The sequence below is a fragment of the Arachis stenosperma genome, chromosome 8, assembly GCF_014773155.1.
Source record: "Arachis stenosperma cultivar V10309 chromosome 8, arast.V10309.gnm1.PFL2, whole genome shotgun sequence".
In the NCBI taxonomy this organism is placed as follows: Eukaryota; Viridiplantae; Streptophyta; class Magnoliopsida; order Fabales; family Fabaceae; genus Arachis; species Arachis stenosperma.
This window is the reverse complement of record NC_080384.1, coordinates 7961851-7978117: the sequence shown is the minus strand read 5'-3', so window position 1 is coordinate 7978117 and position 16267 is coordinate 7961851. Positions and strand designations below refer to the sequence as shown.

Sequence of the window (16267 nt, the reverse complement as noted above, 5' to 3'; positions counted from 1 at the left end):
CTGAGAAGATGATGAAAAAGGCTTGCCATTGCTAAACTTGTTTCTTCCACCATTATTATTGTTGAAACCTTGTTGAGGTCTCTGTTGATCCTTCCATGAGAGATTTGGATGATTTCTCCATGAAGAATTATAGGTGTTTCCATAGGGTTCTCTCATGTAATTCACCTCTTCCATTGAAGGGTTCTCAGGATCATAAGCTTCTTCTTCAGATGAAGCATCCTTAGTACTGCCTGGTGCATTTTGCATTCCAGACAGACTTTGAGAAATCAAATTGACTTGCTGAGTCAATATTTTGTTCTGAGCCAATATGGCATTCAAAGTATCAATCTCAAGAACTTCTTTCTTCTGATTTGTCCCATTGTTTACAGGATTCCTTTCAGAAGTGTACATGAATTGGTTATTTGTAACCATTTCAATTAGTTCTTGAGCTTCTGTAGGCGTCTTCTTCAGATGAAGAGATCCTCCAGCAGAGCTATCCAAAGACATCTTGGATAGTTCAGAGAGACCATCATAGAAAATACCTATGATGCTCCATTCAGAAAGCATGTCAGAAGGACATTTTCTGATCAATTGTTTGTATCTTTCCCAAGCTTCATAGAGGGATTCTCCTTCCTTCTGTCTGAAGGTTTAGACTTCCACTCTAAGCTTACTCAATTTTTGAGGTGGAAAGAACTTTGCCAAGAAGGCATTGACTAGCTTTTCCCAAGAGTTCAGGCTTTCTTTAGGTTGTGAGTCCAACCATATCCTAGCTCTGTCTCTTACAGCAAAAGGGAATAGCATAAGTCTGTAGACCTTAGGGTCAACCCCATTAGTCTTGACAGTGTCACAGATTTGCAAGAATTCAGCCAAAAACTGATGAGGATCTTCCAATGGAAGTCCATGGAACTTGCAATTCTATTGCATTAGAGAAACCAATTGAGGCTTAAGCTCAAAGTTGTTTGCTCCAATGGCAGGGATAAAGATGCTTCTCCCATAGAAGTCGGGAGTAGGTGCAGTAAAGTCACCCAGCACCTTCCTTGCATTGTTGGCATTGTTGTTGTTTTCGGCTGCCATGGGTTCTTCTTCTTTGAAGATTTCTATTAGATCCTCTACAGAGAGTTGTGCCTTAGCTTCTCTTAGCTTTCGCTTCAAGGTCCTTTCAGGTTCAGGGTCAGCCTCAACAAGAATGCTTTTGTCTTTGTTCCTGCTCATATGAAAGAGAAGAGAACAAGAAAATGTGGAATCCTCTATGTCACAGTATAGAGATTCCTTGAGGTGTCAGAGGAAAAGAAAAATAGAAGAAAGAAGTAGAGAATTCGAACTTATCAACTTGCTCTTCAGTGACATACTCATCCTCTTCAGAGGAAGAATACTCATCAGAGCTCATGAAAGGCAGAAGTAAGTCTAATGGAATCTCTATGGTCTCATTTTGAGCCTCAGATTCCCATGGTTCCTCATTGGGGAACTCAGAGGAGGTTGGTGCACGCCCATTGAGGTCTTCCTCAGTGGCGTCCACCTCCTCTCTTTCCTTTCCATATTCGGCCATGGTTATGGCTTTGCACTCTCCTTTTGGATTTTCTTCTGTATTACTTGGGAGAGTACTAGGAGGGAGTTCAGTGACTTTCTTGCTCAGCTGTCCCACTTGTGCTTCCAAATTCCTAATGGAAGACCTTGTTTCAGTCATGAAACTTTGAGTGGTTTTGATTAGATCAGAGACCATGGTTGCTAAGTCAGAGTGGTTCTGCTTAGAATTCTCTGTCTGTTGCTGAGAAGATGATGGAAAAGGCTTGCCATTGCTAAACCTATTTCTTCCACCATTATTGTTGTTGAAACCTTGTTGAGGTCTCTCTTGATTCTTCCATGAGAAATTTGGGTGATTTCTCCATGAAGAATTATAGGTGTTCCCATAGGGTTCTCCTAGGTAATTCACCTCTTCCATTGAAGGGTTCTCAGGATCATAAGCTTCTTCCTCAGATGAAGCATCCTTAGTACTGCCAGGAGCATTTTGCATTTCAGACAGACTTTGAGAAATCAAATTGACTTGTTGAGTCAATATCTTATTCTGAGCCAGTATGGCATTCAGAGTATCAATCTCAAGAACTCCTTTCTTCTGACTTGTCCCATTGTTCACAGGATTCCTTTCAGAAGTGTACATGAATTGGTTATTTGCAACCATTTCAATGAGCTCTTGAGCCTCTGTAGGCGTCTTCTTCAGATGAAGAGATCCTCCAGAAGAGCTATCCAAAGACATTTTGGATAGTTCAGAGAGACCATCATAGAAAATACCTATGATGCTCCATTCAGAAAGCATGTCTGAAGGACATTTTCTGATTAATTGTTTGTATCTTTCCCAAGCTTCATAGAGGGATTCTCCATCCTTCTGTCTGAAGGTTTGGACTTCCACTCTAAGCTTACTCCATTTTTGAGGTGGAAAGAACTTTGCCAAGAAGGCATTGACTAGCTTTTCCCAAGAGTCCAGGCTATCTTTAGGTTGTGAGTCCAACCATATTCTAGCTCTGTCTCTTACAACAAAAGGGAATAGCATCAGTCTGTAGACCTCAGGGTCAACCCCATTAGTCTTGACTGTGTCACAGATTTGCAAGAACTCAGCTAAAAACTGATGAGGATCTTCCATTGGAAGTCCATGAAACTTGCAATTCTGTTGCATTAGAGAAACTAATTGAGGCTTAAGCTCAAAGTTGTTTGCTCCAATGGCAGGGATAGAGATGCTTCTCCCATAGAAGTCGGGAGTAGGTGCAGTAAAGTCACCCAGCACCTTCCTTGCATTGTTGGCATTGTTGTTGTTTTCGGCTGCCATGTCTTCTTCTTTGAAGAATTCGGTCAGGTCCTCTAAAGAGAGTTGTGCTTTGGCTTCTCTTAGCTTTCTCTTCAAGGTCCTTTCAGGTTCAGGGTCAGCTTCAACAAGAATGCCTTTGTCTCTGCTTCTGCTCATATGAAAGAGAAGAGAACAAGAAGATGTGGAATCCTCTATGTCACAGTATAGAGATTCCTTGAGGTGTCAGAGGAAAAGAAAAATAGAAGAAAGAGGTAGAAGAATTCGAACTTGATTAGATAGAGTTCGAATTGTGTATTAGGAAGGAGTAGTACTCCATAAATAGAAGGATGTGAGAAGGAGGGAAGAGAATTTTCGAAAATTAATTAAAAATATGTCAAAAACATTTTAAAAATTGATTGATAATTTTCGAAAATTCAAAGTAGAAAAGAAATCAAGTGATTTTTGAAAAAGATTTTGAAATTAGAAGTTAAAAAGATTTGATTGAAAACTTATTTTGAAAAAGATGTGATTAAAAAGATATGATTGAAAAGATTTGATTTGAAAACAATTTTAAAGGATATGTTTTGAAAACAATTTTTTTTTTAAAAGATTTGATTTTGAAAATTAGTGACTTGCCTAACAAGAAAATATATGATTCAAACATTAAACCTTTCTCAACAGAAAAGGCAACAAATTTGAGATGTTCAATCAGATCATTAATTGTTAGTAAGTATCTTTGAAAAAGGAAAGAAATTGATTTTGAAAAACATTTGATTGAAAAGATATGATTTGAAAAAGATTTGGTTTTGAAAAACTTTGAAAACTTGAAAAAAATTGATTTGAAAAACAAAATCTTCCCCCTTTGCCATCCTGGCGTTAAACGCCCAGAATGGTATCCATTCTGGCGTTTAACGCCCAAAATGCACCCTTTTTGGGCGTTAAACGCCCAACCAGGTACCCTGGCTGGCGTTTAAACGCCAGTCTGTCCTTCTTCACTGGGCGTTTTGAACGCCCAGCTTTTTCTGTATAATTCCTCTGCAGCATGTTCTGAATCTTCAATTCTTTGTATTATTGACTTGAAAAGACACAAATTAAAAATATTTTTGGATTTTTAATAATCAAAATGCAACAAGAATCAAATAACAATGCATGCAAGACACCAAACTTAGAAGTTTGTATACTACTGACACTATATGAGACACATAAACACTCAAGTCAAAAGAATTCAAAGATCAGAGTAGAAAATCATCAAGAATTATTTGAAGAGCCTTAAGACACATGAATGACTGTAGGCAATTGACACCAAACTTAAGATGAGACACTAGACTTAAGCAAGAAACATAAAATCTTTTTGGTTTTTTTATGGTTTTGTAAATTTTTTTTTTTTTTTGTGATTTTCGAAAATTAAGTGGAAAAAGATATCAAAATTCTTAATGAGAATTTCAGGAATCAGTGCAATGCTAGTCTAAGACTTCGGTCCAGGAATTAGACATGGCTTCACAGCCAGCCAAGCTTTCAAAGAAAGCTTCGGTCCAAAACACTAGACATGGTCAATGGCCAGCCAAGCCTTAGCAGATCACTGCTCCAAAAGCAAGATTGATAAAAATCAACAAGCTCTTGTGATGATAAGTTGAAACCTCGGTCCAATGAGATTAGACATGGCTTCTCAGCCAGCCAGATTTCAACAAATCATCATGAAACTCTAGAATTCATTCTTAAGAACTCTGAAAAAAAATTACCTAATCTAAGCAACAAGATGAACCGTCAGTTGTCCATACACAAACAATCCCCGGCAACGGCGCCAAAAACTTGGTGCACGAAATTGTGATCACTACTTTTACACAAAACAATCCCCGGTAATGAATCCAAAAACTTGGTGCTCAATACCATGGCATTACACAACTTCGCACAACTAACCAGCAAGTGCACTGGGTCGTCCAAGTAATACCTTACGTGAGTAAGGGTCGATCCCACGGAGATTGTTGGTATGAAGCAAGCTATGGTCACCTTGTAAATCTCAGTCAGGCAGACTCAAATGGGTATAGTGATGAACGAAAATAACATAAAGATAAAGATAGAGATACTTATGTATATCATTGGTGAGAGCTTCAGATAAGCGTATGAAGATGCTTTCCCTTCCGTCTCTCTGCTTTCCTACAGTCTTCATCCAATCCTTCTTACTCCTTTCCATGGCAAGCTTATGCAAGGGTTTCACCGTTGTCAGTGGCTACCTCTCATCCTCTCATTGGAAATGTTCAACGCACCCTGTCACGACACGGCTATCCATCTGTCGGTTCTCAATCAGGCCGGAATAGAATCCAGTGATTCTTTTGCGTCTGTCACTAATGCCCCGCCATCAGGAGTTTGAAGCACGTCACAGTCATTCAATCATTGAATCCTACTCAGAATACCACAGACAAGGTTAGACCTTCCGGATTCTCTTGAATGCCGCCATCAGTTCTCGCCTATACCACGAAGACTCTGATCTCACGGAATGGCTGGCTCGTTTGTCAAGCGAGCACTCGGTTGTCAGGCGATCAACCATGCGTCGTGTTATCAGGAATCCAAGAGATATTCACTAAGCCTCATATGCTTGTAGAACAAGAGTGGTTGTCAGTCACTTTGTTCATGAGTGAGAATGATGATGAGTGTCACGGATCATCACATTCATCAAGTTGAAGAACAAGTGATATCTTGGACAAAGAACAAGCGGAATTGAATAGAAGAACAATAGTAATTGCATTAATACTCGAGGTACAGCAGAGCTCCACACCTTAATTTATGGTGTGTAGAAACTCCACCGTTGAAAATACATAAGAACAAGGTCTAGGCATGGCCGTGAGGCCAGCCTCCCAATGATCTAAGATAGCATAAAACTCAAAGATAGCTACCCCGATTGTCTAATACAATAGTAAAAGGTCCTACTTATAGAAAACTAGTAGCCTAAGGTGTACAAAAGATGAGTAAATGACATAAAAATCCACTTCCGGGCCCACTTGGTGTGTGCTTGGGCTGAGCAATGAAGCATTTTCGTGTAGAGACTCTCCTTGGAGTTAAACGCCAGCTTTTATGCCAGTTTGGGCGTTTAACTCCCATTTAGGTGCCAGTTCTGGCGTTTAACGCTGGAATTTCTTGAGGTGACTTTGAACGCCGGTTTGGGCCATCAAATCTTGGACAAAGTATGGACTATCATATATTGCTGGAAAGCCCAGGATGTCTACTTTCCAACGCCGTTGAGAGCGCGCCAATTGGGCTTCTGTAGCTCCAGAAAATCCACTTCGAGTGCAGGGAGGTCAGAATCCAACAGCATCTGCAGTCCTTTTGAGTCTCTAGATCAGATTTTTGCTCAGATCCCTCAATTTCAGCCAGAAAATACCTGAAATCACAGAAAAACACACAAACTCATAGTAAACTCCAGAAAAGTGAATTTTAACTAAAAACTAATAAAAATATACTAAAAACTAACTAGATCATACCAAAAACATACTAAAAACAATACCAAAAAGTGTATAAATTATCCGCTTATCAGTCTTCCGAGTTCTTCGGGGGTTCCCCCTCAAGGTCTTGAACAACCTGCTCCGTCCTCCCTTGTTGTTGCTCCAACTTCTCTCCCTGCTGACCCTCTTTCTGGTGACGATGGTCCTTCTTCTGGTGGTGTTGATCCTCCTTTCAATTGATATTTGGTTACTGGGGCCCGGCCTGTGGGCCCCTTGTTTTTTAAACAATTTTATATTTTGTTTATTGTTGTGGTGGTCGGTTCCTGACATTTTATGGCCTTTTATGGCCGTTAACAAAAAATGCCTTTAATTTTTGTTCCCCCCTTTTTTGGATAAGGGGTTTAAATTATCTCTGGTGTGTGTATACTTTTTTGTTCTTGCTTTTAGGTTTTTTTCGAAAAATTAAAACCTTTTTGATCTTTTTGCTAAAAGCCTCTTATTTATGGACAGGCTGTGTCTAAGTTATCTTTGACTTTGTGAAGACTTGAGATAGCTTCTACCTTTTTTGATGGCTTTGTTTTATCTCTTTTTGTATTCCTTGTGAACTCAAATTTTCTTATTTGAATTGTGAGTAACTTAGGTTATTTTTGCGATGCATTTCGTTTTTCCCGGTTTTACGACTTATTAGTTGTTATCCTTCCGAGTTACATGACCAGCTTTTATAACCTATTTACACCGACTTGTACCTTGTCGTTTTATCCTGACGACCAGTTAGGTCGGTCATGAGATTTTCACGTTTTGTTGAGGTTAAGTTGGGGCGTTTCATAGGAAAAATAACAATGAAATTTATAAAGAGATATGAAAAAGGAAAGATCTTTTATTTATTTGTATAGGTACCTTTTGCTACTAAGGGGTTTAAGAATTGTTGCCCTTAGTTTCCACTTTGATGCCTCATTAAAACTCCCTTCAAGAAAACTTTTTTTTCTTTTTTGGGAAAAAATCATAAAGTCTGGAAAAAAGAGTACACCAGGGAGTGGAGTTCGCTTTTAATTGTAGTACCTTTTCATATTACAAGCATGCCACGACCTAGGTAATTCGATGCCGTTCAAGTCGGTCACCTTGTAGTAGCCTTTTTCTAGGACCTCACTAATTTTATATGGTCTTTTCCAGTTGGCAGCAAGCTTTCCATCTCCAGATTTGTTAACTCCGATGTCGTTTCTGATTAGGATCAAATCATTTGGAGCGAAGCTTCTTCGAATGACTTTCTTGTTGTATCTGTTCGTCATTCTTTGCTTCAACGCTGCTTCTTTCATCTGGGCCTGTTCTCGGATTTTAGGGAGTAGCTCAAGTTCTTGTTTGTGTCCTTGTACGTTGCCAACTTCGTCGTAGAAGCTCACCCTTGGACTTTGCTCGTTGATTTCAACTGGTATCATGACTTCTATGCCATAAGCAAGTCGGAAGGGTGTTTCTCCTGTGGCAGACTGAGGTGTAGTCCGATAAGCCCATAGTACTTGAGGGAATTCTTCAGCCCATGCTCCCTTAGCTTCTTGTAATCTTTTCTTCAGTCCAGCCAGTATGACCTTGTTAGCTGCCTCGGCTTGCCCATTTGTTTGTGGGTGTTCTACCGAGGTAAACTGGTGCTTGATCTTCAGGCTGGCTACCAGGTTTTTGAAGGTGGAGTCGGTGAACTGAGTCCCATTATCCATGGTGATGGAGTGGGGAACCCCATACCTAGTAATAATGTTCTTGTAGAGGAATTTCTAACTTCTCTAGGCTATGATGGTGGCTAATGGTTCTGCTTCTATCCACTTCGCGAAGTAGTCTACTCCCACTATTAGATATTTCACTTGTCCAAGTGCCTGGAGAAAGGGTCCTAGTAGCTCCATTCCCCATTTTGCAAAGGGGCATGGAGAAGTTATGCTAATGAGATCCTCGGGGGGAGCAACGTGGAAGTTCGCATGCATCTGGCAAGGCTGACACCTTTTTACGAACTCGGTGGCATCTTTTTGCAAGGTCGGCCAGTAGAATCCTACTCAGATAACTTTCCTAGTTAATGACCTTGCTCCTAGATGATTTTCGCAGATACCATTATGGACCTCTTCTAAGACTTATGTTGTCCTTGAGGTCGGGACACATTTTAACAATGGTGTGGATATCTCCCTTTTATAGAGGATATTTTTCACCAGAGTGTAGTGTTGTGCTTCCCTCTGAATTTTCTTGGCCTCTTTTTTCTCTTTGGGTAGGATATCGAATTTCATGTATTTGATTAGTGGGTTCATCCATCCGAGGTCTAATCCAGATACTTCAAGGACGTCCTGTTTGGCCTCTATTTTTGAGATAGAGGGCTCCTGGAGAGTTTTTTGTATCAGGCTTCTATTGTTCCCTCCTGGCTTAGTACTAGCTAGGTTGGAGAGGACGTCTGCTCTGCTATTGAGATCCCGAGTAATGTGTTTAACTTCGGTCTCTGCAAAACGCCTAAGATGCTCCAAGATTTTGTCTAGGTACTGATGAGCGGATAGTTTATATGCTTTTAGGGGGTAATTTCATGTAGATTTTAGTATGTTTTTAGTAGATTTTTATTAGTTTTTAGGCAAAAGTCATATTTCTGGACTTTACTATGAGTTTGTGTGTTTTTCTATGATTTTAGGTATTTTCTGGCTGAAATTGAGGGAGCTGAGCAAAAATCTGATTCAGGCTGAATAAGGACTACTGATGCTGTTGGATTCTGACCTCCCTGCACTCGGAATGGATTTTTTGGAGTTACAGGAGTCCAATTGGCAAGCTCTCAATTGGGTTGGAAAGTCGACATCCAGGGCTTTCCAGCAATATATAATAGTCCATACTTTGCGCAAAGATAGACGACCTAAATTGGCATTCAACGCCAGTTCCATGTTGTAGTCTGGCATTCAGCGCCAGAAACAGGTTGCAAGTTGGAGTTCAACGCCAGAAACAGGTTACAACCTGGCGTTCGACTCCAGAAACAGCCCAGGCACGTGAGAAGATTAAGTCTCAGCCCCAGCACACACCAAGTGGGCCCCAAAAATGGATTTCTGCACTATTCATCTTAGTTTACTTTCAATTGAGCTTCCGAGATACTTTCAATTGAGATTGAGGAGTCGAAATTCTCACTGCGGTTACCAAACAGCTTCCGAGATCCTTTCAATTGAGCTTGACACCAATCCTTGCACCTCAAATTGAAGTGCGAAACCTTATTGAATCTTGCATACCAGCTCTGAGTGCGAGCCATTTCCCATTTGCTTTTAAAGCCGTAAAGAGCTCTAAGCTGGCCATCTGTCTCAAGTAAACCATATTCAAGTGGAAAAGTAAAGATGAAAGTCAAGGATTTTACCCACTTGAAGTTCGTATTGGGTGGTAATGGCCGTGGGATAGGTGTTTCCGGTGGTTCTGCAAGACTTACTCCCTTGTGGTCTTCAGTGAATTCCTCCACTTCTTGGCAATTTTATTCCACTTCAACCATGTCTTGATCAAGGTCACCGATATCTTCTTCATCACTCGAGTCATAATTGGGAGGTTGAGAGAAGTCGACCTCTGTATCATCTTCGTATTCACTTGGGGAAGATTCTTCTATCGCAAAGAATTCACTTGCGGATGCAAGAGCATTACTAGAAGAACTTGAGTGGTGACTATCATCATCAAGAAAACATGAGTCTTGGGTCATTCCGTCCAGTTCCTCATAAGATACATGTCTTGGGGATTGTACACTATCCTTCTTAGCATTAATTGTAACGTCCTTGACGGAATTCTCCACAACTCTGGCTTCCTGCGGAGGTTCAGCATCTCCTAAATCTTCAACCAACTCTTCTTCTTCTACAATGACAGCGTCCTCTACTCGTTTCAGTATGAAGTTATGCTCTACGCTATCCACTGGAGCTTCTTGTGTCTTCTTCACAATACATTCTTCATTAGATTCCCCACATGATGCCATGGGAGTCTGTTGAGTGTCCGAACGTCTGGAAGATAATTGATTTATCGCTTGCTCTAATTGATGAAGGGTTGCATTGAACCGGTTTACTGATTCCTCGAAGCGAACCTGTGATTCTTGGCTTGATGGATATGGACATGGTGCATAAGGGAGTGGTGGTTCTTGGGAGTAATTGGATTGGCGTTGGGGTGAATAAGGATCATGTGGTAGTGAATGGTGAAAAGAAGCTTGTGAGTGTGGTTGTTCGAAGTTATGTCGAGAGGATGGTCTCTGAGCACAGGGTGGGGCTTGTTGGTAGTTACAAGGCGGTCCATCAAATCTATCAGTTGGGCATGCATTGTAAAATGGTCTTTGTCCATGATATCTAGGAGGACGTTGTTGCCTAAAGGGGTGATCAGATCCTCTTGGCTCCATCCATCTTTGATTGCTTAGACCTTGATGCATAGTCCTGTTATAGCTTCCATTCCTTGCAACAAAATTAGAACCAAACTCAAAGCGAGATGAGTGAGAATTCATAGTAGCTATCAGAAATAAGAGGAAAGAGAGAAAACAAATAAACAAGTAAAAGAAAAATATTTACAATAACCAATAATAAGGCACACGTTTGCAATTCCCCGGCAACGGCGCCATTTTGACGTCGGGATTTTTGCTAGTAAAGAATTTTATAAAGTCGCGTTGTAAGTATAGATTCTGAACCAACAGAAATCCCTTTGTACAAACGTTTTGGTTGTCACAAGTAACAAACCCCTAAATAAATTGATAACCGAAGTATTTAAACCTCGGGTCGTCTTCTCAAGGAATTGCAGGGAAGTGTGTTCTTATTATTGGTTATGAGTTTTGTAAATTGGGGGTTTTGAGAATGAGAAACAAGTATGATAAATGGCAAATAAAATAAATAAATGACTGTAAAATAAACTCTTGGCAATGTATGAGAAATTGGAAGTCCTATCCTATTTATCCTTATTAATGATGATGAAAATTGAATCTTAATTCCACTTAGTTAACCTCTGTTGGTGCAAAGGAAGGTCAAGTGGCTAATTAGTTTGATCTTCAAATCCTAGTTAATTCCTAGAAAAAGATTGGGATTATAGAAGTTCAAGCTAATTAGCAAAGATAGCGATTATAGATCACGTTGAGTTTGATAACTCAAGAGTTACTGATTTCTTAACCAAAGCCAGGAATGTAGAAAGCTAAATTAAAATCATAAATATCTAGAATACCTCAAATAACATTCATTCAAAGCAGTCAAATCTAACATGGAAAATATTCATAAGCTAATTGGGTAACATAAATCAAACATAAATAAAAGCATTAAAGTATCTCAAAGTAGAAGAGAGGTCAAAATAAAGGAATATTGAACCTGATATGAAGAGTTGAATTAAATCCTTAATTTCTAAAAAAAATCCTAATTTCTAAATCCTAAAAGAGAGGAGAGAACCTCTCTCACTAAAACTACATCTAAACTATGAAAAGTAACTAATTGGCCAGCTCTCCCCTCCTTTCGGATGCATTCTCCCACTTCATAACCTCTGGTCTGTACTTTCTGGACTTGGATTTGGGCCAAAAAGGCTTCAGAAATCGCTGGGATCGCTTTCTGTAATTTCTGGTGCATGGCCTCTGTCACGCATCCGCGTGGGTCACGCGGTCGCGTCATGTGAAATTTTCCTTGTCACGCGGTCGCTTCAGTCATGGGTCCGCGTCATATGCGTTTCACTTGTGGCGTGCGATCGCGTCAATCATGCGATCACGTCATTGCCATTTCGCGCTGGCATGCGGCCGCGTCGCACATGCAATCGCGTCGCTGCCAGTTTCTTTAAAAACTCCGTTTTATGCTTTCCTTCTATTTTTGCATGTTTTCTTTTCATCCTTTAAGTTATTCCTGCCTTAGAAGATCTAAAAATTACTCAACACACGAATCACGACATCGAATGGCAGTAAAAGATAATTAAAATTAATACTTTTAAAGCCTAGAAAACATGTTTTTCACATACATCTCATAATAAGGAAGGGAAGGTAAAACCATGCAATTTCACATGCATAAGTGGGTGAAAGATTGAATAAAACACTTAAATTCAACACAAATTATATCATAAAATATGGGTTTATCAATGCCGTAAATAGTTTTTGGGTGAATTTTTTGCTTGCTACTACTTTGCTCAATAAAATTCCAACCTTTTTCACTCTGGTGTTATGATACAAGTACTGCCAAAATGGTTGTTATGATCGTGTTTTGGAGCTATATGAGGTGATGAAGAGCTTTGGTGTGGAACCAGATAGTGTGATTTTCTGTACTGTGCTTTCTGCTTGTGGTCATGCTGGGAATTTAAGCTATGGAAAAGCAATCCATGAGCTAATTCGGAAAAGAGATATGGTTCTTGACTCTCACTTACAGAGGGCCTTAATTAACATGTATGCAAACTGTGGTGCAATGAATTTGGCTCGAAAGTTGTATGATGAATTCTCCACAAAACACTTGGTTGTTTCTACTGCAATGCTTTCAGGGTATGCAAAGCTTGGAATGGATAAAGAGGCTCGTATGATATTTGACGAGATGATTGAAAAGGACTTCGTGTGTTGGAGTGCAATGATATCTGGTTATGCTGAGAGTGATCAGCCTCACGAAGCTCTTAAATTGTTTGATGAAATACAGCTGCGCAGAATAGTTCCTGATCAGATAACAATGTTGAGTGTCATTTCTGCTTGTGCTCATGTGTCAGAGACGCGCCACGGCAGCAGTGAGCCAGTGACTTTGGACTCTAGAGACACGAGGGCGGAGACGTCAGCGAGGAGAGAACCGTGACACCATCTGAAACGCGGAGTGGTGGGCTGGTGGCTGGTGGCTGGTGGCATGCGACACGGCAACGGGTGGCTGGAGCTTGGAGGGAGGGCTGGAGCAGATGAAGAAGATTGGGGAAAAAGAAGGGTTAGGGATTTAGTTTGAAGTGGGGTCTGGGTCCTGGGGTCAAAATTAATTATATACTGGGGGCAATTTAGACATTTCACTAAGAACTATTAAGATATTTTTGGAATTTCACTGAGGCAGTTGCCCCCACTCCCCAATGAATACATCCGTCCCTGCTCATGTTGGTGCGCTTGAAAAAGCAAAATGGGTTCATACATATGTAGATAAAAATGGGTTTGGAAGAGCTCTGTCTGTCAACAATGCTCTAATTGATATGTATGCCAAGTGTGGGAGCTTGGACAGAGCAAGAGAGGTATTTAAGAACATGCCAAGAAAAAATGTGATATCTTGGTCCAGTATGATCAATGCTTTTGCCATGCATGGGGATGCGCATAGTGCCATAAACCTCTTCCATAGGATGAAAGAAGAACATGCTACGCCCAACGGTGTTACAGTTATTGGTGTACTTTACGCATGCAGTCATGCGGGTTTGGTTGAAGAGGGCCAGAACTTCTTTTCATCCATGATTGATGAGCATGGCATCTCTCCCAAGCTTGAGCACTATGGTTGCATGATTAACCTGTATTGTAGAGCCAACCTCTTGAGGAAAGCTATTGAGGTTATTGAGACAATGTCTTTCGCTCCAAATGTTATCATTTGGAAATCCCTTATGTCTGCTTGTCAAGTGCACGGTGAGGTTGAATTAGGTGAATTTGCAGCCAAACGACTTCTTGAGATAGAACCTGATCATGATGGAGCCCTTGTAGTTTTGTCAAACATTTATGCTAAAGAAAGAAGATGGGATGATGTTGGATTGATAAGGAAATTGATGAGTCACAGAGGCATCTCCAAGGAGAGGGCATGCAGTAGGATTGAAATGAATAATGAGGTGCACGAGTTCATGATGGCCGATAAATATCATGAAAAATCAGATCAAATATATGAGAAATTAGGTGAAGTAGTGAGTGAATTGAAGCTAATTGGCTACACACCAAGTACCTCAGGAATTTTGGTTGATATAGAAGAGGAAAAGAAGAAAGAACTGGTTCTTTGGCATAGTGAGAAATTAGCATTATGTTATAGGCTAATAAGTGGGAGGAAAGAGTCATCATGTATTCGCATAGTTAAAAATCTCAGAATATGTGAGAATTGTCATATCTTCATGAAGTTGGTTTCGAAAGGGTATCAAATAAAGATTGTTGTGAGAGATAGAACTAGGTTTCACCATTGCAAAGGTGGTGTCTGTTCTTGTAGTTGTAGAGACTATTGGTGACTTTTATATAATTTTTTTTCTTTGTAAATTAAACTATAGTATCATATATTTTCATCTTCATTGGTAGACCTACCTTGCAAATACAACAGCATACATGTAGATTGACTTGTCAAAAGTCTATGGTTGTTTGAGTCAAAACCATCACACACTGATTGATTTTGATATATTCCGATGCGTGTTATATTATTTTTTCAAGAAAGTATTGTTGAAATAATATTTTATTCTTTATAAATACGAGGGCCATTTAAATATTGGTTATTTGGAGGCAACTGGTGACGGAAGTAGAAAATTACAATAGTGGGACAAAAATAATATATTAGAAATATATTAGTTAGTCAAGTTTTTAATAAATATAATTAATACATTAAAAAATATATTAATTTATGTTAAAAGTATTTTTTTTTATTTCTTTGACATTGTTGTGTGATACGTTTATTAGTAATATCAGTGTTTTGTTAAGTATTTCATATTCATCAAATTATATTTTTATTGATTATTTTTTATACAATACAACAAAAAAGTATAGTTTAATAACTAAAGAATTTATAAGGAATATAACTCAAATTAACTAATTTTAAATTTATATGAAAATTGTGTAAGAGACAAAAAAATTTGTGAAAAAAATAAAAATTTAAATCAAACAACCACAATTCTCTTTATATATATATATATATATATATATAGGTATAGATAAAATAATTTCTCTTTTTATATTATGCAAATATTTAAATAATTTGTTAGCATTTAATTGTAAAATTGACATTTTTTTAATATTTATGGTAAAAACTTTTCGACAAAAATAATTATTATATGTTCGACTAAAACTAAATTAAATAAAACAATAAAACATAAATAAGTAATTAATATATATATTATATTTAAAAGAGGAGTGTTAGGGGGTTAGCAACTTTTGTATTTTCTAACCATGAATTGGCTATTAATAGTATTTTTAATGGTGTGAGATTACATCCAATGGTGGAAGATCACTCACTTTTTTTTTAATGGTTAAATACTGACTACAAAATATAAAAGTTATTGACCACGTAGACTTTCTCTATTTAAAAAGCTATTAAATACTAATAATCTTATTTATATTTGAATAGCTATATTTGACTTTAGATAATTAGCTAATTGAATTATTATTTTTTTTGCTATTATTTGTTTTAAATATATATGATATAATAATTTTAATCATTGTATTAATATTTAGAGTATATACCCATTTTGGTCCTCAAAGAATTTCAAACTGGACACTTTAGTCCCTAACTAAAATTAATTACTCGATTGGTCCCTAACAATTAATTCCGTCAGTCACTTAGGTCCTTTACTCCGTTAACTCTAATGGAGGACAAAATAGTCCCTGACAACTCTAACAGGGGACAAAATGGTCCCTGATCTCCTCTGTTCAAAAATGACACTGTTCTCTCCCAATTTTTATCATATCTCGCATAACACTAGCAGTCTAACACTGTAACTTCAAACTACACCATGAACACTCTATAAATTTAATGTTCACAAGAAAAAAATTCTCAACTTGTTCTCAACCAATTCATACTCGGAAAACTAATGCCTATGTCTCTCAACTAGTTATCATCTTCGACGGATCCCATGAATCTAGACAGCAAGTCTGATTTGTTAAGACCTGTCATCGTCATTGTCATCTCCCTCCTCCTCTGCCCTATCATCTCCATGACCACATTGTCCACCACTCCGATCGCTTCCTTCAGCTTCTTCTCCAAACCAATGTTCAGTAATCGCTTCAGTTTCCATATGAGTGGCAATGGCGACATTGCTCGTTGTACTGATAGCTTGGATGCGAGGTCGAAGCTGTCTGCCAACTTGAACTCTGGAAAATAAGGAATGAAGCACTCGATATCTATTTTAAATGAGAATTTGCATATGATGTCGAAGGAGAATCTTCTCATGATGTCATAATGTCCAACAATTTATATTGCTT

At 38.7% G+C, this 16267-nt stretch overlaps 1 protein-coding gene and 2 non-coding genes across 3 annotated transcripts; all 3 read left to right on the top strand.

Moving 5' to 3' along the window:
- Window positions 1-540: 540 nt before the first annotated feature.
- LOC130947176 (small nucleolar RNA R71) lies at window positions 541-648 on the top strand. The gene has a single exon (XR_009072576.1). It is a non-coding gene; the product is annotated as a small nucleolar RNA R71 (small nucleolar RNA).
- A 1636-nt stretch (window positions 649-2284) lies between these two features.
- Window positions 2285-2392, top strand: LOC130947019 (small nucleolar RNA R71). The gene has a single exon (XR_009072433.1). It is a non-coding gene; the product is annotated as a small nucleolar RNA R71 (small nucleolar RNA).
- Window positions 2393-10025: 7633 nt separating this feature from the next.
- Window positions 10026-14310, top strand: LOC130945310 (pentatricopeptide repeat-containing protein At4g14820-like). Its single transcript, XM_057874041.1, has 3 exons — window positions 10026-10142; window positions 12336-12838; window positions 13212-14310. Exons 1-3 carry the CDS (start codon window positions 10026-10028, stop codon window positions 14308-14310), a joined length of 1719 nt encoding a protein of 572 aa, XP_057730024.1.
- Window positions 14311-16267: the final 1957 nt, after the last annotated feature.

What these genes read in the sequence shown, in the direction of transcription:
- LOC130945310 (XM_057874041.1), top strand. Translation starts at nt 10,026, where the DNA reads ATGACAGCGTCCTCTACTCGTTTCAGTATGAAGTTATGCTCTACGCTA. An exon ending in CCCCACATGATGCCATGGGA is followed by an intron (nt 10,143 to 12,335) that starts GTCTGTTGAGTG and finishes TTATGATACAAG; the next exon opens with TACTGCCAAAATGGTTGTTA. An exon ending in TTGAGTGTCATTTCTGCTTG is followed by an intron (nt 12,839 to 13,211) that starts TGCTCATGTGTC and finishes TACATCCGTCCC; the next exon opens with TGCTCATGTTGGTGCGCTTG.